The 27,141-nt window shown below is 32.1% G+C and overlaps 1 protein-coding gene and 2 long non-coding RNA genes across 3 annotated transcripts; 2 read left to right on the top strand and 1 right to left on the bottom strand.

The window, feature by feature from the left end:
* Positions 1–887: 887 nt before the first annotated feature.
* On the bottom strand, positions 888–20,094 carry LOC132740302 (uncharacterized). The gene is made up of 7 exons (XM_060728181.1): positions 19,930–20,094; positions 17,217–17,358; positions 16,075–16,205; positions 13,122–13,204; positions 12,333–12,476; positions 7,116–7,238; positions 888–1,019 (listed from the first exon to the last, which is right to left on the bottom strand). The coding sequence occupies exons 2-7, from the start codon at positions 17,355–17,357 to the stop codon at positions 913–915; spliced, it is 729 nt and encodes a 242-aa protein (XP_060584164.1). The 5' UTR covers position 17,358; positions 19,930–20,094; the 3' UTR covers positions 888–912.
* On the top strand, positions 1,617–16,229 carry LOC132740303 (uncharacterized). The gene is made up of 2 exons (XR_009627137.1): positions 1,617–2,434; positions 16,021–16,229. It is a non-coding gene; the product is annotated as an uncharacterized LOC132740303 (long non-coding RNA).
* Positions 20,095–23,517: 3,423 nt separating the features above from the next.
* LOC132740301 (uncharacterized) lies at positions 23,518–26,359 on the top strand. The gene is made up of 4 exons (XR_009627136.1): positions 23,518–23,768; positions 24,168–24,191; positions 24,540–24,593; positions 26,316–26,359. It is a non-coding gene; the product is annotated as an uncharacterized LOC132740301 (long non-coding RNA).
* Positions 26,360–27,141: the final 782 nt, after the last annotated feature.

The raw sequence follows: 27,141 nt of genomic DNA, 5'->3' as shown, positions 1-27,141 counted from the left end.
GATAATGTATTCAGGATACAAATGTGAGATATGGAATCTGCACAATTCAGGCGATTTTTATAATCTAGCCATCATAAGTGCATATACACTGAAAAAGTTCATTCAAACTTAAATTTCATTGCATACAATGCTACAGACAGAGCAGAAGATGTGGCTTTGAAAGCTATTGTAGAGGTCAGCACAATAATAAAACACATTATGTAACAGTCGACAGGGACGTTTGAAGGTTGCAGTTTTTTTTACAGTATTTAAAGCTATACACATTTGTCGTCTAAAGTGTGCAATGTTAGTTTTTGAATTAAAAAATCCAAAATACCATTATAAAAACAATATGCTTATGTACTTTTTTAGTGAATGACAAATCAATTTAATCGTTTCAAAATCCTTCAAATAACATTTTAATGTTTTGTTCCGTGAAATTGTATTCTGTTTACATACAATATTTATGTGTATATACAAATGATATAGATATTAAAAATGCAATATTTTATAAGATATTATAAGACAAGGCTTTATACTACCCTTTTTATAGTACTTTCTATTTTCTTTATTTTGTAAGTAATATACTTTAAAGATCCTGTATGTTGTATTTAAGGTTGTTTCAACACTCAAGTGAAATTTTATATATGTATATAATTATGCTTCTAAAACTATTATCAAACATCGAAGAATTTGCTAAATATGTACTGCAGATATTTTTTAACACATAACATGTAATCATTTAAAATATGCATTCATTTCTTATCTAAGAATTTGACTTAGACTTTCTTTATTAATATGAAACGTCAATTCGCTAATATTTTTACAAATTATGCGTTTTGGAACTTACAACATTAATAAATCTTCATTTGAGCATTATATTTATGATATAAAAACATAAAAATGAATTACAGGATCTTTAATATAATTATTCTAAAATAACAGCGAGTATAAGGAGAAGGCAATTAACAAAGCTAAGATGTTCTGCCTGTCCGATCCTGTACCGCTGGTTTCGATCAATTTGCCATCAAATCCACATTCTGAAAGTAACCAAGAAAATAAAAGGTAACTAAACAAAAATAAAAAAAAATAATAAAAAATGGCCTATTGGTTGGTTGGTTGGTCGTGTTTAACGTCGTACCAACAATCTTAAGGTAATTTTCTTATTTACTGGTGGAGACGACCTCAAGTGCCCTTTCATGCATTATTTCAGGAACGATCGAACGGGCACATACGTAGAACTATTGACTTTTTGTAGGTAAGCTAGATAGATTTCTCAATTGAAAGAATGTGCTCGAAGCCACTGTGTGAGTGCTTTAAAGTCACCGGCTTTAACCACTCGGCCTCAGACACCAGGGGCGTACCTCTGCTTATTATGAGTGTACGCCGAGTGCCGGTTTTTGGCCGAAGGATCGCCAGAGACTTATATATCAAATATAGCTTTGTGCTATAACTAAGGATTTAGGGGATATTTTAGCTAATTGTGCTACTATTGTCTTTATCTATAGTTATGAAAATAGTACAAATGTACATAAATTGAATGTAATAGAAATAACTCGAAGTGTAACGTGTACACTGTTTTAAATAGTTCAAAAAAATATTTGCTTTTAGAAAAACAAAACATAGCCAGGTGTCTCTCTTGTAAAAAAGATGGGTTTTATTTCCTTTTGTAACAAGTTTAGTTTTTTCTTTGTTATTTTCTTTTGTTTCACTATAACTTAACGTGAGATATAAACAAGGAAAATATGCTTTACTGGGGCGTACCTTGGTTATTTTAAGTATACGCCGAGTTCAGGTCTTTGGTCGAGACTTATATCAAAGATAGCTCTTTGCTATTACCAGGGATTGTACTACTTAAAAATTGTCTTTATCTATAGTTAGGAAAGTGACATCAAGTACATGTATTGAATGTAAGAGAAATTGCACAGTCTAGCTTATACACTGGCTTAAATGATTCATAAAAAAGTTATTTACGACCGTGTATCAGAAAAAACTAAACATAGCCAGGTGTCTCTATTGTTATAAAGATGGGTATAAGAAGTTTTTTCCTTGTTATTTTTCTTATGTTTCACCATACCGAAACATGAGATATAATCAAGGAAAATATTATTTAAAATGATCTGTATAACGATAATACAAGCACAATAGCTTAAATGTTTTAGTGTAACAATAAAGTATCGTGTTCACAGCTAAATTGTAGTATCGCGTGATCATTTAAGTCCTTTAAAAGTACATTGTATTTCCAAATGCGCATTATGTCAATGTTAAAGAAAATAATTTTTATCTTTAACAGTGTTTTCTCAACTATTTTTGTTTCAATTTTCATCCGAAATGTTTAAATTAGTTCAGTACATTGTTAAATGACTAACGCACATAAAAGCATGTTGGTATATAATCAGAAGTAGGTGAAAATAAAAGAATCTGGACTTGACGTGTCTTATTATCTCTTATATAGGTATAGTATATTTATCTATGTTTTATATATGTATAGATGAGACTATATATATCATTGTTTACAGAAGGTTGCAATTTATTTCTATAGTCAATAAAAATAAGACGGACAAACAACTTTATATATTGATATTTTTGTAGGTCAAATACTTTTTTGTAAATATAAGTTGACTATGGTTTGGGACGATAGATGTTGGCAATGGTTTTGAATAAAATTGATATAAGATGAAAGAATGTTACTAACTTAGAAATATATAATAACTTATAACTATAAGGTAAAATATAAAAAAAGAATTACATATGGTCAACTTATTTCCATTGTGCTACAGATGTCAAGTGGCAGACAGGACTTACTTTTGCATATAAATGTAAAATAATGAATTCTAACACGACCCGCATTTTTCCCTATTGGACATAGAAGAACCGAAAGTGTGTGTTATTATGCTATAAAATCACTGTTTGACGTTCTATATTTAGACATGTGACGTAATCATTATACACGTGACGTAACCACTAAAAATGTGACGCGGTGACAATAAGTACGGACAAAAATCAGGCGCAATTTAGCTAATTATCATGTACGGGCAGCATTTATTTGTTGATGTCGTGTTAGAATCGACATAATATATCCAAATCGGTGATTTTATTGCTTGATAACATCACTGTTTGTTGTTCGGATGCGCATCATTATATCACTCGGGCTACGCCCTCGTGATATAATTCCCCGCATCCAAACTCCATACAGTGATGTTATTGAGCAATAAAATCACAGTTTGGGATATATTATTTCTTAAATAAATGTTCAGTTTTCATTGATTTTGATTCTGCTGGAAAGATGATTGTAAATTAATTTGACTTTTTATTATCATTATTTGGGTGCATTTGCATTATAACATTGATTATTTTAAAAACTCAATCTGCAGAGAGAGAAATTTCCAAAGAAATTATTCATATAATATTTTTTTACATTGTGTACGTCATTTCGTGGTTTTGAAGAAAGGCCGAACACTTTTGTTTTCGGAGTCCTTAATAGATTCCGCATACAGTATGATGGTATAAATTAAAATCTTAAGATAATTTAAACGATACCTCCATAAAAACTTTTGTTACAGGGATTCCAGACTGAAACAACGGTAGATCAATTCTCACTAAAATTGTGTATACACATTATCAAAATAGGTAACACATATTTGAATTAGGAAACATCCTCAGCATACATAAAAAATCAATTAGGAGCTACAAATATGTTTATTGATCTATTAGTGCTGCAAATAGACTCAAATAACTCGCTTATTTAGGGGAGTAACTGGTCCCCGATCATAAACAGGGGGTTTCATATACCAAAATGTTCGGTTGGGTCCCTATATTACGAAATAGGATTTCATTTTTGCTATAAGTGCTAGCGGACTAAGAAATCCAAGATGGCGTCCAAGATGGCCGCCAAAATATGAAAATAATCATTTATTATTTATTACTTAAATTTGCAAGCATTAACTTTTAAAAAAAGTGTTTTTTTTAAACATTTTGGTATTGAATATATTTATTAAATTTAGTTTTAGCATCTATTAATAATGTTAGTAGAATTTTTATGATAAAAACCGATAATTAAGGCTAAATATTTCTAAAAATTGCTGTTTTTTTAAATATGTGCTTTACATTTTCTATTTTTTTCTTGCAATTCAATAATGATTTGTTTCCTTATGACTGATTTACAGGAAACAACTTTTTTACAAACAAAATGTGCCAATAAAAGTTATCATTTTAGTATAATTTTTAAAATAATGTGTTTTTAAGTGGGTGGGGTAAAATGGTAATTTTATTAAAATTTAAAAATTCTTCAGATTACTTTATATTTACTGTCTAAAAGACTTGAATCTACTCCTTATTACATATTTCAGAGTCATTGCTCAATAGACAATGCCCTAGTTGAGAAATATGAGGAAATACATGTTTTTTTTCAATTAAAAAAAACCTGTGACTTAATGTTTTAACAGCCAATTTTTGCACTTTCTTTCTTTTCCCTCAAAATATTTTATACATATAAATTCTTTCTGGCATATTTTATCAGTAAATATTAAACATTGAGAATTTGTTTTTCTTTCCAAAACGTGTTCTACTTTAATTGTCATTTAAGTATGTAACTGAGTGGATGGGGGTACATAGCAAATGTATTTAATACTGTTGGGAATTTGCAATATTTAAAGATAAACAAAATTTAAAGAAATTAATGTTTGAAATTTCATTGCATCATTTTATCAAATATGTTTCAAAATGCAGTTATATTGTCACTTGTATGAAATCAGTATTTTCCATGTAAAAATAGGAAAACAAGAGGGCCTGATGGTCCTGGCTCCCTCACCTGATATATTCTGCCAGAAAAGGTCAAAATTTTCCAATGTTAGAAAGATATGTGTAAAAGTTCATGAAGAAGGGAAAAGAAATAAGGAACGTGTAAACATATTTGCTGTTTAAATTTTAAGCATTTTAAAATTGAAATTATACTTATATTGTCATATTTCACAATTAGTGCATTGTCTATACAGCAATGACTCTGAAATTTAAGATAAATAGATGTAAGTCTTTTCAGTTGTCAAAAAAAGGTTATATTAGGATACTTGCAGTATTTTGAAATTTAAATAAATTAATCATTCCCCATACCCCACTTAAAAATACACACTATCCCAAAAATTTAATTAAATCACAATTTTTAATGTTAGATTTTGAATTTAACAAGAGCCACCGCCAAAATTTAATACTTTGACCATGATGGTCAAGGTCATTTAAAGGTTAAAGTAAGTTCAACCTTTTAGAAGGTCTTGTCCAAAAGGTTGTTTTGTCCAAGTATGAAATAATCCATTGGTTAATTACCAAGTTACAGCCAATTATTTGATAATCTGTTAATATTCAATAAATTTTCTTCAAGGTCAAAGTCATTCATGAGTTAAAGTAAATTTTAATTTAATATACATAAAGGTCCTGACCTAAAATGTCTGGAAATAAAGGTTATCAATTTATAAATAACAAAGTGATAGCCAGTTACAAAACCAAAAATGAAACAAGAGAATTTCATTTATTTGACATTAACAGTCATGTTCAACTTAAGGTCAAGGCCAAATCTTAATTATTAAATATATATATTGGTAACAAGTTGTGTATAAATGAATCCGTACATAAATAACAAAATTATGACAATTAAAAAATTTTACTTTCACAGTCAAGATTATTTAAAGTTCAAGTTCAAAGTCAGTTCCACCTTTTATTTCATTTAATTACAGTTTTTTGGATAGTGTGTTTTGTCCAAAGTGTTGTTTTGTCAATATATGAAGATAATCCATAAATTAATTACCATGATACAGCCAATTGTAGCAAATATCAGTCGAAATTCAATTATTTTACCTTCAAGGTCAATGTCATAAAAAGCCAAGGTCAATTTAAATTTATACATGAAAGTCATATCCTAAAGAATATTGTGTTATAATATGAAGTGAATTCATTTATCATTAACAAAGTTATAGCCAGTTACAGCCCCCCCCACCACACACACACACACAAAATAAATAAATAAAAATAAATTTTCTATAATTTGACCTTCAAGGTCAATGTTATTTATGAGTGAAGATCAATGTCTGTCTGGTTAACTCGAAGGTCTATCCTAAAAATATTATTATGTTCAAGTTTGAAGACAATCCATTAGAAAATAACAAAGTTATCTAATAGCAAAAATCAGAAAAAAAATAAGCAAAATTTAGACATTTGACCTTGGAGGTCAAGGTCATTTATGAATGAAGGTCAAATTTAGTCTTGTCTACTTAAAGAACTTGCCCCAAGGTTGTTGTGGCCAAGTATGAAGACAAAGCATAAAGAAGATTAAAAGTAATGATCACAGTTAAAGTTTGCTGACGGAAGCGTCAACACCGACATGACTGTAACAATACCTCTATTCTTTTAATTATTTTTTTTTTATTTTATCTATTTTTTATTATATCGTTTTTAAAAGTCGAGCTTAACATGTTGTTTTCTTTAAAATCAGGCATTATAATTAATTTTTTATTAAAAAGATGAAAAAAAAAAGAAATTGTATCAAGTATTTTTAAAATCACATTTTTTTCCGTATATTTTTCGTAATTATTTTTTGTTTTTATCATCAAAAAATATAATTACCTTAAAACACATATTAAAACTGCATTTAAGGAACACAATTAATACAAGAATGAAAAGAAAGAACTTATTGCTAAGTTTTAACTGCCAAAATTCAAGTAATATAAAGTAAATTATAATTTTCATATTTGTGGCGGCCATCTTGGACGCCATCTTGAATTTCTTAGTCCGCCAGCACTTTCGGGGAAAATGAAATTCAATTTCGTAATCTAGGGACTCAACCGAACATTTTGGTATATGAAACCCTCTGTTTATGATCGGGGACCAGTTAGGTGTTCCTAAGCTTAACAAATTTGCAGCACTATATGCCCGATTTGAAATTTTCATTTTTTTTCTTTTCATACGCCCGTGCGTATTTGGCGTATCGGTAGGTACGCCACTGGGTCACACAAATCTTTGTTAAAATACGTCTACGAATTATCTTTTTTATAAAATATATTTTCAGCATAAAAACAACATTTTTATTGCTATTTTTGTCAAAAGCGTTATTTATTCTAAATTGATAATTTAACGTAAAGATACATTACCTGGACCTTTCCAGGAAAACTTCACTTTATCATCCGACATATCCATGTTGAAATGGTATTTCAGGTCGGAAGCAATAAGATGCCAGGGAAGTCCTTGTAGGTCAAGTTCACTATCATCAGAATCTGTGTATAACACAAAATACTAATTTAATAATGAAAACATGCCGAGGGTCAACACAGGAGCCTTTGCAGTTGTGCACCAGACCAAACACCTCAACCCTTTTTTAATCTGAAATAATTATTTTCGGTGCGTCAGGTTAAATGACGTATACGATTTGAACGTAATCTTATATATTGCTAAACGTACCGCGCATTCGGTACGTTTTTGAAGCTTAATTGTACTTCTTGTTATTTCATAATTTGATGTCTGATTTCTAAATATTTTACGAACGCGTTTGACTTGTCTTCATAACCTCTGATCCCCTTTCAAAATTCGATTTTATATAGTTCCGCCCATTGTTTTCTCGTTTAGCCCTAAACTTACTTGGGGACCATACGCCGCTTTTCTCTTACCATACGCCACTTTTCATGGAATGGCACGAAAGTTGAAGGTTCCATGATAACCGCCGTATGAACATATCTGCAGATGTTTCTAAATTCAAAATTTCACCATTACCATGATTAAATGTTTTTTTGCTAAAGTCGGTGCTAGCGGGCGTAGACGGTAACATGCACTTTCCAGTACCGTTCATGAACAGGCTCAATCAAACCGAGCATGCAACATTTTCAATTTTGTCTTGTTGGGCTTTCTTTAGTGTTTCTTTATTTCTCTCTATTTTATCCAGACATTAAACAAACAAGTTATGAGCAGCATTTTCCTTATCGTTTCGTGTAGAAATACACGTATGACGTCCATTGAAAACTAAAACCTCGCGCGATCGTCACTTTTTGCCTAACTTAGACGATGTTCTTTTATATGTAATTAACAAAAGGGCAAAGAATCTATAAGCAGAGCACACGTTTTCCTCTTGGCAAAGCATTACAAGGCGGCGAATACGAGATCACAGCTAGAAGAGGGCCACGGAAAAAGCGAAAAATTGACGGGACATTATTTTCGTCATTGCAAAAAGTGCTGCAAAAAGATCAATGACAATGACAATGACAATGACAATGAGTTTATTAGTAATATAAGGCCTTCAGCCCAAAATACATTCAGAATTTTAATTTAACAAAGAGTGAGATATAAATATATATAATAGACATAGTTATGAGTATATTTACAAGTAATTAGTTTAATGGTAATTGAATATTTAAGTTGAAATAAAGGTAATATTAATTAAACATATAATGTACAAATGCCAATATGATTAATATCAGTGTTGAAGAGGTAACTATTAATTTATATATAATATTTAAACATAAAGGTAATTGGTTACATAGAGAAACGGTCGTTTCAACAAATTCATGGCACATAAATAAATTAAAAACATTACAATATATATGTTTAAATGTGTTCAGTTATTTGAAGTTTTCTTAAACTATTTGCTTCATAGATAAATTTTGCCAGTTTTCTAATATTGTCTTTCGCTGTTTCTGACATTATAGTATTAAAGCGTTCATTACTGTTTAGAATCACATTCCAATTACAAAAGTTTAAGTGTTTGTGTCTAAGGTCGTTGTACAGCTGACAGTCAATCAAAAAATGCACTTCATTTTCCACAACATACGCATTACGTTTAAGACAAAATGAACAAAATCTAAATTCTCTGTCAATATTTAAGTGCCTTCCTGTTTCAATTTTCAAGTCATGGCCACTGCATCTAAAATTTGCTAATGCGCGTTTATATTTATAAGGCATACTCAGTGACAAATAACATTCGTCAGAAATAGATGTTTTATAAATTCTGTAACTAATTGCTTTAGGCGATGAATTAATGTCCGACATTATCTCTTGTCTACAGCAGTCTGAGACTCGTGTCCTAAATACTTGCATGAATGTATCAACATTTCCGACTCCGTTCGCTGTCCATGCGTAACCAAGGCCTAATTGAAATAACATGCGTTTAACATGAGTTGCCCATGTGATTCGTCCTTGTTCATCTAAGTTTCTAAGCATAATATAGCATTGTCTTGGTAACCGATATTGTGGCATTTCCGTTAATTTCAGCCAGTACTTAACACATTTAGACATATATGTTACACTAATTGGAAGGCGTCCACATTCACTAAGGGCGAAGAAACTTGCAACGTTTTGATTTAAACATGCTATCCTTTTGCAAAATGATATATGCACCTTTTCGATCTGTCGACATGTGTTATATCCCCAAATCTCTGATGAGTAAGTCAAAATGGGTTTTACCATAGCATCGAATAGTTTGAAAGCATCATTAACACTAAAATAACCAAAATGTTTCTGATAAGCATAAATAACATTAACAGCCTTGGTCGCCTGTATGGCTAGTACATCTTTCGTTTTAGTCCATGAGAGTTTCGGGGTAAAGTATGCTCCTAGGTATTTGTAACAATTGACAACTTCTATTTCATTTTCATTATACATCCAATGCTCATATTGTCTCAGTGGGCCGCCATTTCTGAAAACAATTATCTTAGATTTATCAAGGTTTATACACATCCCAGTTTCAGCACAATAATTACTTATTTCATTTATTTGTCTTTGGAGATTTATAGCCGTGTCGGCAAAACTGGAGACATCATCAGCAAATAATAAACAATACAGCTCTCCTGTATGTTGTGAGATAGTGATTCCATTTTGACATTTATTATTTAAGTATTTCACAAGGTCATTTATGTATAGGTTAAAAATGATTGATGACGTCACACATCCTTGTTTTGTTCCTTTGGCGCACTCAAAGAAATCAGTCAGCCCGTTCATCGTAGGTCCTGATACTTTTACACATGACCGAAGTTGAGAATAAATATTCCGGAATAACGTTAGAAATCTGCCTTCAGGGGATATTCCCTTCCGTTCTAAGCTTTCCCATATTTTGAAATGAACACAATTGTCAAAGGCCTTAAGAAAGTCAACGTAAAACACATATAATCGTCCTCTTGATTTACTAATATATTTTTGTACTATAGATTGAAGATTAAAAATGTTATCAATAGTGGAATAATTACTCCTAAAACCAGCTTGGCATTCATCTATAATGTTATTCAATTCTGCCCACTTGGTCAAACGATTTGCGAGGATTTTCATAAAAATTTTACTCAAGCTATTTCCTACAGAAATTGCCCTGTAATTATTCGGATCGGATTTATTTCCTTTCTTGTGTACTGGGGTAACAATGCTTTCTGCCCAGGTAGGTGGGAAATGTCCCGTATGTAGTATATTGTTGAATAATTTATTCAAGTATGGTATTGTTAAATATATAGTACTTTTGAACATTTCTATGCATATTCCATCCACTCCTGTTGCGCAATTATTTTTCAAGGAATTAACACTTATCATGATTTCGTCGTCTGTGACGTCACAATCAAGATCTGTGTCATCTATTCTATCATAAAGACTGTTGAATATATCTTGATTATTTAAAACTTGATTGTTTTCAGAAAATAGCTCGCTTAAGTAGGAAACCCATGTGTTTCCATCGATCGGGATGTGTTCTTTTCGTTTTACATTTCCCGTAACAGTTTTAATACAACTCCAGAAAAAACTTGCATCATTTCGGTTGTTGATAAGTTCATCGCGCATCTTATTTTCATAGATTTGGCGCTTAATTTTACACATATTTTTAAAAGTTCGCTTATTTATCAAATATTCATCAAAGTCTGATTTATGTTGTGTTCGTCTAAATTTACGCAAACTGCTATATTTCAGTTGTTTCATCTTTGCACATTCCGAGTCCCACCAACGCGGTTGTTCATGATTTGCCTCCGGACTTCTGTTTTTACCTTTATATACTTTTAAAAGCATGTTTTTACCGGCGATTTTAAATAGGTCTATAAAAGTTGTACATGTGTTGTAGATATTTTCCTCTTGAATAATATCATTATAAAAGGTTTCAAATAATGGTGTGAATTTTTGAATAAATGTATCTCTGAGCGACTCTTTCCATTTATACGTTTGATGTTCATAAAGGTTCGGAAATGAGTGAAATTCCGTTGAATTCACGTTTATAGTATCAAGTAGAATTTCACAGGTAACCGGAAAATGATCTGATAAATCAAAGTCTTCAACACTAAAGTCTTCTATACGATCAAATATGTCGGTCGACGCAATAAAATAGTCAACAACACTCAATCGACGCTTAACAATCCGCTATCTGTTCGAAATGTATGTATTTGCCTCGGATAAAATCATTCAAGTCGGAGTATAACAAAAATATGAGTCTTGAGATATGTATTTTTCCTTTCATTATTATAATCATCATTATTTAAGGATTACGTTCCCACATGGTCACCAATAAGAATCAGATCTTTTTTACTACTTTTATCCTTCACTAGCTAGTATAACACATGTATTTTTTAAAAAATGCAAATTCTACCATCCATTTGTTTATGTTTTTTTTCTTTGTAGTCACACATCCTTTCTTTTAATTTTTTTGCCAACATTTCAATCCCTGTTGCATATTTAGATGTAGATTTTAGTTCTATATATGAATAAAGTTTTTTTTGAGAAATTATTTATGCTTGGACCTAATTTATAAGGTAACTTTAAGTAACGAGTGATTATTGCGTTAAAGCCATTGAAGTCAAATTTTGTTGTATGCTAATTGATACCAATATCTCATATTTAATATTATCTGAATCGATTGCTCCAAATTCAACAAAGGTTAAAACAGCCTTAAAGTTTACCAAAGATTAAATATATTTTATTTAGATCAATCATTTCTTAAAATAGTCAGGTCAGAAGAATTCAGGTGGAAAAAAATTTAACCGTCGATAGAACGGAAACCCCTCGATACCTCTAATTTGTCGGCTCGCTCCCTATGACGCTATCTTCTATTTTTAGAAACGAACGACACTGACACGCTATAAATAGCTCTCGTGACGCTGTTTTGAAAAAGGCTTTGCTAGGGGGCGTGGACGGTATTGCACTTGACAGTACCTCCCATGAACAGGCTCAATCAAACCGAGCCTGCAACATTTTCAATTTTTGCCGTCTTGGGCTTTCTTAGGGGATTCTTATTTCTCTCTATTTTAACAGTAATATGATGCACTTTTCCAAGATAAAATTACTGACATAATTATATAGTTGAAAAAAAAACCCCAAAACAAACAAGACAGAATTGTTTTTCTTACAAAAAATGAGCCTACCAGAGTATCTAGTTTTGCTAACGAGAAGATCAAGGTATCCCGTCGTGCATTTGTTGTCATTGTCGTACTCATAACATTCGTAGTACCAGAAATAGTTGTCTAAATCCTGACTGTAAAACTTAGCATCCATCGTTGTATTTACACCTATAATAATATATAGTAGCACAGATATATAAACAAGTCTCGCAAAATCTCGCGACATATGATAACTTGCGGGAACACAATTCCGCCGATACTGATTTTAACTGTGTGATGTCACAGTCTCTTCTCCATCTTATATTTAGCTCCATGATAATAGTATACCTATAATCGTACCTTCTTTGATTTATCAGATAGTAAAACATTAAATACTACTCTAAATTCGTTTAAATAAGTTCAAGATTATCTTTATATATAATATAGCATTATATATAAAAAAGAGTTTCTGGGAAATGTTGAATTTTAGTAACGTTCACTTTGTGTACGTTTATTTCTGTTAGCACTTTCAATGTTTAAGCACATAATAATAATAATAATAATAATAATAATAATAATAATAATAATAATAATAATAATATTAATACCTTATGTATATGAAATTCACTCAGTAAACGTTAAATTTTGTGTTGTATATAAACATGAACATAAACCACGAATGGGATATACATGTGAGAAAAGTTAGCATAGTTAAAATTCTCATGGACATTAACGAGTATTATCTGTTAATCAAAATGATAAATTATAACAAAATTCGAGTGATAAAAAAAGTTGTACATAAATGTTTAACGAATCTTCAAGTAAGATTTTTACCGTTCTCTTCCCCACGACTGCAGTCTGATGTCTTCCGTTTGACCAACCTTTCGTAATCTTCGCATTCCTTTAAGTCAAAATTGCTGAAAGGTAATAAGAAACGAAAATAAAAAATACGTTAACATATCATTCCTGATCGTTGTTGTAATTGTTGTAAATTTTAAAGCGTCATGACCCCAGCTGACTGAGCTTAGGCAAATTATTTCAAGAAAATCGAACTTAAATAGAATGTACTAAGATTTTAAGAAAAGTCAAAAGATTGGACTTGAAGATAAAATTGATAATTGCCATGTCATGTGCATTAAATGTCATATGTTGCAGTTAATTCAATGTTATAAGATTGCAGCGTTATAAAGATTTTATGAGCGTCCAGATAAACCAATGAAACTCAACGTTATAAAATTGCAGCATTATAAAGATTTTATGAGCGTCCAGATAAACCAATGAAAATCAACGTTATAAAATTATGACATTATAAAGACGTGTATGAGCTTCACGATATACCCATGATAAGCATTAAATTAAGCAATCAATAACCATAGTTATTAGGATTTTTGTCCCATTATTGAAGGCGTACGCGTATAAGCGTCTTCCCCCCCCCCCAATTTTAATTTAAGTTTAATTTTTAAATACAGTTTTTTAATCTAAGTGTGGGATATAATCCCACCTTTTTCCGGCTTCATCTACGGTAATTATTTGCCGATTCGGGACAGGAAATATGGCACTCACTAGCCACATATGCAGTTATTTAATTAAGTACACTTTTTCCCTATCATAAATGAAGCATATACTCGCCCATATGGTTTTATACCGATGGCGAGGGTAAATAAACCCAACACACACGCACGCACGCACGCACGCACACACACACACACACACACGATATACCAATGAAAATCAACGCTATAAAATTGCAGAATTATTAAGATTTATATGCGCGTCACGGTAACAAAGGAAAACTAATGTAACAAATGTTTGTCGAACATTGTTTATACGTCACAATATACCTTTGAAACGACGTAATAAACGTACAGTATCATAATCCGACATAATCAACCTACAGAAAGACCAGAGCTTGTGAATATGGCTATAGTATGACTGGGCCAATAATCAAACCAAAGGTCTCTTACGCAATTTATGAAGGGTATCGAACTACAGACCCTTCTCATAACATGGTCGTAAATTAAACTAGAGGTCTGGCGCATAACTCAGTCGCTGATTACACCAAAGACTTTCTCAAGACGCTCTACCAACAGTACGTATCAGTAGAAAATTTTTTATCAAATAGAGAAAATAAGAATTCCTAAAGAAGGCCCAACACGGCAGAAATGAAAATGTTACAGGCTCGGTTTGAATGGGCCTGTTCATGGATGGTGCTGTAAAGTGCAAACTACCGTTCACTCCCACTAGCACAGATTTAAGCAGAATTCAACATTTAAACATGAAATGGTAAAATTTTGAATTTAGCAACATCCGCAGATGTGTTCATAAGGCGGTTATCAACCTTCAACGTGACACTTTTGTGCTATTCCATGAAAAGCGACGTATGGTACCTAATATATAGAAAGCGTGTGCCCTAAACGAGAAAACAATGGGTGGAACTTAACAGAATGGAAATTTGAAAGGGGATCAGAGGTTAATGAAGCCTGCATATCACAGATAAGTCGTCAAAGTTAAAAAGCAGGCAACATATCCTAAGGGTGATTCAACATTATTCAAGTAAGACTATTGGAACCACCCAACTAGAAAGTGCCTAATAGTAAAAAGTAAAAATAACACAAACACGACAATAATGTAGTGCTAAATGATCTTTAAGAATCGAATTTAAGGATCAAGTATGTTTTCAGAGATAGCACATATCAGTAGTAACATTTTTATCAAGTTTGTTTACAGAATTAGCACGTATCAGTTGTAACCTTTTTATCACGTTTGATTGTATCAGTAGTAACCTTATTATCAAGTTTGTTTTTAGAGATAGCACGTATCAGTAGTAACAAATTTATCAAGTTTGTTTTTAGAGATAGCACGTATCAGTAGTAACAAATTTATCAAGTTTGTTTTCAGAGATAGCACGTATCAGTAGATTCTAGTAACATTTTTATCAAGTTTGTTTTCAGAGATAGCACGTATCAGTTGTAACCTTTTTATCACGTTTGTTTGTATCAGTAGTAACATTTTTATCAAATTTGTTTTTAGAGAAAGCACGTATCAGTAGTAACAAATTTATCAAGTTTGTTTTCAGAGATAACACGTATCAGTAGATTCTAGTAACATTTTTATCAAGTTTGTTTTCAGAGATAGCACGTATCAGTAGTAACACTTTTATCAAGTTTGTTTGAATCAGTAGTAACCTTATTATCAAGTTTGTTTTGAGAGATAGCACGTATCAGTAGTAACATTTTTATCATGTTTATTTTCAGAGATAGCACATATCAGTAGTAACATATCTATCAAGTTTGTTTTCAGAGATATCACGTATCAGTAGTAACATTTTTATCATGTTTACATGGTTTATTTTCAGATATAGCACGTATCAGTAGTAACATTTTTATCATGTTTATTTTCAGAGATAGCACGTATCAGTAGTAACATTTTTATCATGTTTATTTTCAGAGATAGCACATATCAGTAGTAACATATCTATCAAGTTTGTTTTCAGAGATATCACGTATCAGTAGTAAAATTTTTATCATGTTTACATGGTTTATTTTCAGATATAGCACGTATCAGTTGTAACATTTTTATCAAGTTTGTTTTCAGAGATAGCACATATCAGTAGTAACATTTTTATCATGTTTATTTTCAGAGATAGCACGTATCAGTAGTAACATTTTTATCATGTTTATTTTCAGAGATAGCACGTATCAGTAGTAACAATTTTTTCATGTTTTATTTTCAGAGATAGCACGTATCAGTAGTAACATTTTTATCAAGTTTGTTATCAGAGACTTACTAGCACATTAACTCTCTCTTGACGTTCTGGTCGGAATTTGGAGCATTCCACCTGAAGTTACATTTACCATACGTCTGTGTGGACGAAAACTGCGTGTAGTAAATCATTATCCAGTGTTTTGATTGCACTTTCTGTAATAAAGATTATTGATAAGTTATTTGTGTTTAATTTACATAAATATCATTTAATTAAACAAATACGTGTACTAGCTTCTACAGGCGCGGGACCTTGGTCAAAACTGGAAGTCAAAGAATGTTGATTTTGTCTTATATTGTCCAGCCCCTTTGAAAATTGGAAATCAAATAACGTTTTATTTTAATTAAACAAAACTAGTAAAATCACACACTAAACGACTAGACAATTGACCCCCTTTGGAAAACTTATAATATGCCAAATACCATCTGAAATATGCATTACGCCTTTGTGAAGTTAAGCATCCAGTTCTGTTGAAAGACCTAGACCCTTGCCTGTTTCTTTTTATATATTTGAAACATTTATATCAGAGAGGGAGTGCACAATAATCATAAATTATATTTTCCTTAGATCTAATATTCTTGATATAAGGACAGAATGCATGTCATGTTGTTGTTGTTGTTGTACATAATTAGTTTTACACGGATTGTGCAGCAGTCTATAAGCTTATAGGCACACTTGCGAATCTGCTCCTGGAACCATGTGGCCAGAACTGAGAAATGGGTTTAAAGTTTATTGCTCAAGGATACTTAGGCTTGCCCCTAACGGTGTTTGAACCCAAGCAAATAGAGATCATTGTATTACAAGTCCCACGCGTTAACTACTCGACCATGCCGCCACATGTTCTTTCTGTCCTATATACATGCCTGCCCTACCTACCGACCGATCGATCGATCGACCGACCGACCAACCAACCGACCGCCCGTCCGTCAAACTTATTTACCTACCTTCCTAGCTACCTACCTGCATGCATGTCTGCCTGTCTGACCTACCTACTTACCTACCTACCTACCTACCTACCTATCTACATACTTACTTCCTACTCATGCTAAAACATTTGAGATTTCTTCTTTTAAAGAAATGTTAAATTAGATCTTTGAAGTCTTACAACTTTATTTTCTTTCATATTAAACGTATTACAAAGTTTAAAAAAAGACAGTAAGTGTTACCTGAGTTAGATCTTGTAGGGTCACAACACCGCGGTCTTGGTTTGGGAAAATTGAACAAGATGGCGTCTCGTTGCATGTTTCACTTACTGCTGACGTCACAAATGCAACACACAAAACCAGCACGTTACCAAGTTTAACCATTCTGTGTTTAGATAAAATGACTTATCACGAAACAGTTAACTTATATGTTGAGTTTTAGATATTTAAAAAGGCAAGACAAGTAAAAAACAAATTCTCTGTATTAAAGTCTTGTCCGAAAGATCTGAAAATGTATGCACATGTTTTATTTATCTGAAGTAGTCAATCACTTGTAGAGACCAAATAGATATAAGACTAAAAAAATTAAACATAAAAAATAAAAGAAAAAATGGCGTCACACTGTCGTCACATATTTATTTTGACAAAATTGGATATCGGCTGTCTCCCCAACGAATGCATTGTACAAACACTAGACAGGTGCAATACAAATATGAAAACTTTTAATTGGAGATGGAGTCTTTTCCTAAGTTATCCAAAATAAAGTGTGAAATAACATAACGTTTATCAAAATCATAAAAAAAGAGAGTAAAAAAAGAGAAAAACCCTGTTTCGTATTTATTACGAAATATATATTTCTTAAAAGTATAATGAAAGACACGATACGGATTATATTTCTCTATAGAAGTTATTTACCAAAAATCTTAATGTAATACATAAACTATAACCTTTATTTTGAATTTGATATAGTTTCATTTAATATTAGATATGAGAGATAGGTTATTTGTATCCCACATAATTTTTAAAGTTCATATATTTCTACCAAACATAGTATAAAAGATACGGTCGTTACACATTTTGTTTTAAACATCAGTCTTTTTTTTTCATTTTGATATACCGATGAACAGATGATAATAAATCTCCAGTGTAGAAAATTTTTAAAATCTGTATCTTGATACAATGTTCCCGACATTCGGTCGGTACAAAATTTAATTAAAAAAATAAGCATGCTTCAGTCGCTTTTTTCATGTTGATGGTGAACTTAAAACTCCAGTAGAACTATTATTAATGTTTTACCTTAATAAAATGTCACTGACAGTCTCGCGGAACGTAGCGGTTTAACTGTTAATTTAGACGTATGTTTATGAATGATTTTGATAAAAAATAAAGACAACATATATTTATTTCAAAGGGTCAGTTAATATGTTTAATTTCTCGTTTTCTCTAGCAACATTATAATTATCCTGCTTAACCATAAAACATTTTATACAGTTAACGCCTCCTCCTACTTTAGCAGCCACATTTTCTAAGCTTCTCCTACTTAAGTAACAGCATTTTAGTGCGCATTATGAGAACAATCTAGGTTCCGCAGGGAAAATTTCCATAGAAAAAATACAACCCATCTTTTTTAATTATTTAAAAACAAATATGAAAATTGAAGGTATTTTTGCACATAAAAGTGTTCAATGAGTCATATTTATAACTGGAGTAAAAAGTTATACATGTATCCGTTGTATCAGTGTACAAAAACACAAATTCAATGTAATAACAAATATAGGAAGATCTTAAAAATGTGGTTACTAAAGAAGGAGGAGCTTAGAAAATGTGGTTACTAAAGTAGGGTGAGCTTAAAAAGCCCGCGTAAACTGTATAAAATGTTTCATGTTCAAACAGGATACTTATAAGTACTGTCCAAATAACATAATTAACTGACTGCTTTGACATATGACTCAGTTTGAAAATAAAGCGAAATGTTTGATACAGTATTCGGCCCTTATATAGTTCGTAGATAGTTACCTATTCATGTACATGTATTGCCATTTGATGCAGTATTTGTTTATATCTTTATTTATTTCATATATATATTTATTTATTCATTTATCTATTTTTTATCTATTTTATTTATTTATTTATTTAAATATTTATTGAATTTAAGAATCTAAGAAACGGACAATTGTCAATATAAACAAATACCTGTCATTCAGTTTAACCCTCCGATTAACTTACAAAACAAGATAACACAAAATGTATATGAGAAAATGTTGTTTGATTGATGTTTGTGTTGATAAATGTTCTTTATATTTCTTTGAGAGAATAATGTTTAGTGCCTGATTTTTTTATAGACTTGTGTGCTTGAAAAAAAAAACCGATTCTTATGTCACTGATATTTTTTCTACCGTCAATCTGAAATCATTCTAAGATTTTCTGAGGGTCATGTTTTGTCTTGGGTAGAGGGTAGAGTAATGTTACGTTGCTTTTTTCTTGAAATGATAAATTTCCAATGTCAAGCTTTGTTAAATCAAGTAATATTCAAAATTTCGATCGGTTTTGAGAATTTCCCAAGTTGTTTGCCCCGGAAAAATAAAACGCATACGTAAAACATGTAGAATTGGATAAATACGGTAAAAGCACACTGATTTAAGAATTAAATGTACATCGTGAATCTGTTTTAAAATTTTATGCTATAAAAGCGTCAACGCACGTATTTTTCGTGTTATAAAGTCTGCAGAGTCCCTCGGAACTGTTGGAGCCAACCATTCCTCGGGACTGTGCAGACGTTATAACACGGCTAAACGTGCGTTAACCTTATTGAAAAATCTGGTAAAATTGATATGGTGGTTTATATAATTAATGTGACCACTATTGTCAAATTATAGTAATTAAAACCAAAAAAAACAAAAACAACATATATCTAACATATCTAGCAAGCATATTTAAATGGCTAAATTTAACTTACCTGGCGGGTATGGGTGCTGTTTAAGTCATGTATTCCTACTTTCTGATAAAACACCTTTATGAAAGTAATTTTATATATTAACTGCGCTACTGACTGTAAATGAATTTATAGACCGAAACGAAACAAAATATAATTAAAAAACTGTGTATCTAAACCATTATTGTTATCTAGATTCAAATAACAAGCTGAAACGATGCTTCAAGTTTCATTTCAACAGCCCATCTTTATATTGTAACTTTTTTAAAGTAATTCATTCTATATTTTGTATCATATTTTGGAGACATTTCTATTGAAAATTTGCACAGAGTGTGTGAAAATGAGTATCAAGTGTATCAAACGCATTTACTATTATGATTATAATAATTAAGTGTTTTCATAATGGCCTTGTTATTGGGCTGCAGACTATCATATTAGCAGTCAAAGGCAATTTTATTAATTAACTACACATACTCTAAAAAAAGTCAAGTAGACTTAGTGAATAAAAATAACTAATGTGAAATTCCGTTGGTGTGAGGTATTGCAATGAGATCCATGTTTTAAAAAATGTCACGGAAACCTAAATTGCAGCAATTTAAACTGCCGATTTTTTCAATAAAAAAAGGCGGTACTATTTGCATAATGACCTTGTTTTATGTTCATAATGTCGTGGTGAACTTCATATTAGCGAAGACGTGCCTTATATTGAAAAGTTATTTAATAATGAAGTCTATAGTTACAGAAGTCATGTTATGACATGTTACGATATCAATGTTATACATTAAATAACTTTATAGAAAACACATTAAACTGTAAATATTATTGTATTTTCAAAAAAACAAATTTGAAATTCAGAGATATGTTAGTGGGTCATCTTATAATTATCGGAATATAAAATATATCATCAAATGCAGAAAGAGAATTGAAACTGGAAACTGACATAGGATACCTTTATAACAGAAAAAAAATGCGCGTAATGCAATCCAAACATCAATTATAGAAATCCCAATATAATAAAGTTTGAAAAATTAATGAACACTGTTCCTTCTTATTATTTGGTTTATAGAAAATATTGCAAGTTTTTTTTTAAAGTTATCTTAGAAAATATTGACTTAAACATTGTGAAAATTGAAAATTTTGATTATATGATTATTTCTGATTTAATTCATTTTGCATGAAAGTTATACTTTCACCTGCATTATAATGTAGAAAGAAAATTGTAAGATGACATATGCAAGTTATATACTACATACACACTGAATATTTACATGTATTCTGTATTGAGTGAATAACTGAATGGTACAACATCAAGTCTGCACAGAAAATCTGTCATTATACAGATATAACATATCACATATGATAAAAGCTTAATAAAGTCGAGATAAGTTAAGTCAATTGAGGATTAAGCTATGGCGGCCAGTAGCGTCCATTTTAAAGCCGCGAGAAATTTTCGTCACTAAATGTCGCGGGCAAGTTTTTAATCCGCGAGGTTTTATGTCGAAATTGTATAAAATGTCGCGACTTATATAAAGTCTAGTTTTTCTGGAAACCGCGACATTTTCTGTCCACATAATTGACAAAGCTTCTCAAACATATGCCTTCTGTAGGTAGCAGATTCCAGATACAATAATACGCGATATTTTGATTTATGCATACCTTGTAAAAAACAACGGTTTTGAGCATAAAGCCTCGATTTTTTTATACCGGGAGACCGTTGTTGAGTAACAAAAGTCGCGGCCTTAAATTTCCCCTCTACTTTTTGTAGAATTTGAAAACTTTCAAACTGTCAAAAAAATGTTGCGTTTTTTTCTGTTCCTCGACTTTTATAGAAACATAGACAAACATACACATTCCTGTAGCACTTTTACACTATTTCAGCACCATGTGCCTTCCTGCAGCACCAGGCGCACTCCTGCAACGAAATGTGCACTCTTTTCAGCACCATGTGCATGTCATTCAGCACCAGGTGCACTCCTTTCAGCACCATGTTTACTCCTTTCAACATCATGTGCACGACTTTCAGCAACATGTGCACTCCTTTCAATACCATACGCAATCTTTTCAGCACAATGCACAATCCGGCAGCACCATGTGCACTATTTTCAGCTCTCAGCACCATTTGTACTCCTTTCAGCACCAGGTGCACTCCTTTTAGCACTTGTGCACTCCTTTTATCACCAAGTGCATTCCTTTATGTAGCATTTGCACTCCTTTTAGCACCTGTGCACTCCTTTTATCACCAAGTGCATTCCTTTATGTAGCATTTGTACTCCTTTCAGCACCAAATGCACTCCTTTAAGTAGCATGTGCACTCCTTTTAGCACCATGTGCACTCCTTTCAGTACCATTTGCAGTTCTTTCAGTACAATGTGTACGCCTTTAAGCACCATGTGCAATCCTTTCAGCAACATGTGCAATCCTTTCAGCACCATGTGCAATCCTTTCAGAACCATGTGCACTCCTTTCAACACCATGTGTACGCCTTTAAGTAGCATGTGCACTCCTTACAGCACAATGTGTACGCCTTTCAGCACAATGTGCAATCCTTTCAGAACCATGTGCACTCCTTTTAGTAGCATGTGCACTCCTTTCAGCTCCATGTGTACTCCTTTCAGCACATTGTGTACTCTTTTCTGCACCATGCGTACTCCTTTAAGTAGCATGTGTACTCCTTTCAGCACCATGTGCACTTCTTTAAACACTGTGTCCTGCAGCACCATGCGCACTTCTTTCAGGACCATGTACAATCCTTCAAGAAAATGAGATGGATTTGGAAACTGGAAATAAAAATATGGTAGATGACAATTAGACGAAGCGCAGTGAGCAAGAGATGTAATAGTAGTACTATCATTTTTAATAATCTCCCTTAGTTTATATTTAGTTTTTGTCCAATACAAAACTGTAATCACTTTAAACTTTAATCTTCATTACCAAAATTATTGTTTGAAAACCATAATGCTTCCGTTTCCCAGCAAGCAAAAAACACATTCGGCGCGGGGTTGTCATGTGAGGTGATATGGTTGATCTATGACGTTACAAAGAGTATGAATTTTCTGGATACTTGATTGTCTAATATGTAGCACATGATGGGCTGTTACATGAAAACGATTGAACGAAAATAATACAAATTGAAGTAATTAAAGGTTATTATACGTTTAAAAAGAACAGCAGCAAAACAAATGTGTCCTGAATATTATCATTTTCTTTGTATTTTACATGCTTTTCAATATTGTAATTATAAATAAATAGAGTAAAAAATTACTTAAAAATGTTTTTCGGGGTAAACACAAGTACATGTATGTTTTTGATGGTTGAATCAGTAAAATGAATCGGTCAAGAAACAAACCTATCATAGTTCTACTTTTCTATGTTTTTATCAATATTTGAGATACCTGTCCATTTGTATTTGCTTCAATATATTATAATACTAAATTTTCTCCACAAAAAGGTATTTCTATTTAAATATATATGTAATGTAAACTTCATACATCTATCGATTCTCATTAGAATATTGTTTTCAAAACTTAAAAAAAGTATAAATGTGTCTAATTCACGCACGATTTTTGATGATTTGAATGCGAATGCTATTTAATACAAGATATATAATAGGAAAACATAAAATTAAATTGAATTTATGCAAATGATACTTTTGCACGGTATGTTACAAAGTTGATATAATATAAAATAGCTATTAAATGGCGTACCATATCATAAATAACCGTCTCACAGTCATATGCAACTTCTTTTTCAAACTGAAAATCTACATTAAATATTAGTTTACATTATTCTTATGCTACATTTGGATATGGATATGAAGATGATTGTTCTAATTTTGTTTCTGACAACAACTATTTTATGCTTTGGTAAGTTCAGTTTATTCTAATGCTACATTTGGATATGGATATGAAGATGATTGTTCTAATTTTGTTTCTGACAACAACTATATTATGCTTTGGCAAGTTCAGTTTGTGGTGTTAAGGTGTTAAGGTTGAAATACTGATCAAAAGTTAAATTATATATTTTAGTAAATCAAACATGTGATAAATGCTAAAAATAGTCATTTTTCTTGAGGTATATGTTACAAAATGTTTCCGCGGAAACTTGCCCCTGTGCCTGGCAAAATTTCAAGGGAAAGGCCTGTGAGAAAGACATATTGAAAATTGGAATGCTGGAGAACCATTTAGAAGAATGTTATGCTGTTTTTGCACAGACGGTTTCACAAATAAAACCTCAATTTTGATTGTATTGTTATCATATTTCAGGTGTTGGGAATGGAGAAGAAATGGGTAAGTTTGGATGAGAACTTTTTAGACCTGAATTTCATATGTGTATTTAAAGTTTGAGAAGATGGTTTTTGTGAGCTTGAAAAGCTCTATATTACAATACTTTTCTGTATGATGGATTACTCACATACATATCAGTATGTGTTTTGTATGATGAGAAAGTAAACTAAATAAATCAATCTGTTTTGATCAATTAAATTACGATAAATTAACATTTCGATGCATTATCAGCTATGAAAATGTTATGTCTAAATGTTATAAATGTTTGCCCAACTTTTGACTACAAGTGTTGATCTAAAAGGAAATAAGTTTAAAAAAACACACCGAACTTTTCACTTTTAAAACGAAAAGTTTCAGATTATGATGACGCTTTAAGACATGTAAGAGAAGATGAAAGAATATCTGGTAAGACATCATTTTCCAAATATTTATACAGTACACAGTCGACAATTTTTGTCAACCGAAATTAGTCTATACTTTAATAGTCTATACTTTACTGGCCATTTATAATGTGTGTATTCTTCACCTTCTCATTTCCCTAGCCTGGGAGAAAAAAGAGAAAATATTGATTTGCTTTGCATGTAAAATCGAGACATATTTCACAGAGTGAGGGTTTACTTGTTGTGACGACAGGGAAATGGAGAATGAAAAAAACATATTTCGGCTATTGAATAAACTTTTTTCTGGGTTTTCATATTCCGACGCCGGAGAAAGAGATGTTTTTTTTTTCTTATTTTCTATGTTGCAAAAAAGAAAGAACATCAAAATACTCGGCAATCCGATTGATAGTACAAATCAGATAGCCTCGTGTTGTGATGCTCTATTAGATATACGACTTTACTACAGTACTTCACTTCAGTGTTGTTATATTTTTCTGGTCCTTCGGGATCATTGACGCCAGCACTATTAAGTGTTGAAAATTGAGTACCGCTCAAGCCAGTGCTAGGGGGCGTGAGGGATGTTGCACTTATTCATTATCTCTCATGTACAGACTCAATCAAACCGAGTCTGCAATTCTTTTGTAATTTTGTTGTGATTAATGCTTCCGAGGGATCACTTTGTTTCCCGATTTTATACTTCACAACAGCAGGTGTCAAGTGCTGTGTGGCAGCTGTAAAAAGTTGCCCCGTACTTCACTTCAGTGTTGTTATATTTTTCTGGTTCTTCGGGATCATTGACGCCAGCACTATTAAGTGTTGAGAATTGAGTACCGCTCAAGCCGGTGCTAGGGGCGTGAGGGATGTTGCACTTATTCATTATCTCTCATGTACAGACTCAATCAAACCGAGTCTGCAATTCTTTTGTAATTTTGTTGTGATTAATGCTTCCGAGGGATCACTTTGTTTCCCGATTTTATACTTCACAACAGCAGGTGTCAAGTGCTGTGTGGCAGCTGTAAAAAGTTGCCCCGTACTTCACTTCAGTGTTGTTATATTTTTCTGGTTCTTCGGGATCATTGACGCCAGCACTATTAAGTGTTGAGAATTGAGTACCGCTCAAGCCGGTGCTAGGGGCGTGAGGGATGTTGCACTTATTCATTATCTCTCATGTACAGACTCAATCAAACCGAGTCTGCAATTCTTTTGTAATTTTGTTGTGATTAATGCTTCCGAGGGATCACTTTGTTTCCTGATTTTATACTTCACAACAGCAGGTGTCAAGTGCTGTGTGGCAGCTGAAAAAGTTGCCCCGTACTTCACATCAGTGTTGTTATATTTTTCTGGTCCTTCGGGATCATTGATGCCAGCACTATTTAGTGTTGAGAATTGAGTACCGCTCAAGCCGGTGCTAGGGGGCGTGAGTGATGTTGCACTTATTCATTATCTCTCATGTACAGACTCAATCAAACCGAGTCTGCATTTCTTATTTAATTTTGTTGTGATTAATGCTTCCGAGGGATCACTTTGTTTCCAGATTTTTATACTTCACAACAGCATGTGTCAAGTGCTGTGTGGCAGCTGTAAAAAGTTGCCCCGTACTTCACTTCAGTGTTGTTATATTTTTCTGGTCCTTCGGGATCATTGACGCCAGCACTATTAAGTGTTGAGAATTGAGTACCGCTAGGTAATAATATATATTTATCATGCGTTATTATTTTACAATCTGTGTGAACTACTTTATTTGTAGGAAAAGATGACATGGCGTCGTTGATGAAAGATCATCATAGAGGTAACGTTTAGAAAAAAAGTCATAAATGAGCCGCGCCAAGACAAAAACAACATAGTGCGTTTGCGACCAGCATAGATCCAGACCAGACTGTGCATCCTGATTAGGATCCATACTGTGCGCTATCAGTTTCTCTTCTTGTAATAGGGTTTGTAAGCGAACATCATGGATCCTGATCAGACTGTGCGGATGCGCAGGCTGGTCTGGATCCATGCTGATTGCAAACGCACTATGTTGGTTTTGTCAGAGCGCGGCTCAAATTCCTTTAACATAAACAATTAAGACTCATGAATTGAAAGCCCAATTTGAGTGAAAAAGGTTGCAACGCTTTTCTAATTTTTGATCATTTGTCACCATTAGATTAATATTCCGAAAAAACGGAGTGAGTGAATGATCTGAAATTTTGCATACAAGCTTAGAGTCTAGACCTACATCAACTGGAACGTTTATCTCGAAATTTTATTTCCGACCCCGTTCTGTCAAAAGATCTCAATTGAGTCTCTTTAATATAACAATTCAAATATCGTAAATTTCTATACTACACTTATTACTCAAACCGTTCCGCGTCCAGATTAAGAAACAAATCTTTAAAGAACTTAAATCGAAAAGATTAAAATAGATAAGGAGTAATAACCAAATGAAACTTTGAATGCATCGTTAATAATAAGGAAACTTTATTGCTATTTCTATCATCAAAAATATACATGTTAACTAATTAAATGAAATTGTTTTGTATATTTGGACAAGTTATAGACAATTTGTTTGAAAAATAAGTTCCTTAAACTAG

The sequence above is a fragment of the Ruditapes philippinarum genome, unplaced genomic scaffold, assembly GCF_026571515.1.
Source record: "Ruditapes philippinarum isolate M1 unplaced genomic scaffold, ASM2657151v2 ctg11035_1_1_1_1, whole genome shotgun sequence".
Taxonomy (NCBI): Eukaryota; Metazoa; Mollusca; class Bivalvia; order Venerida; family Veneridae; genus Ruditapes; species Ruditapes philippinarum.
This window is presented reverse-complemented; position numbering and strand designations above follow the sequence as displayed.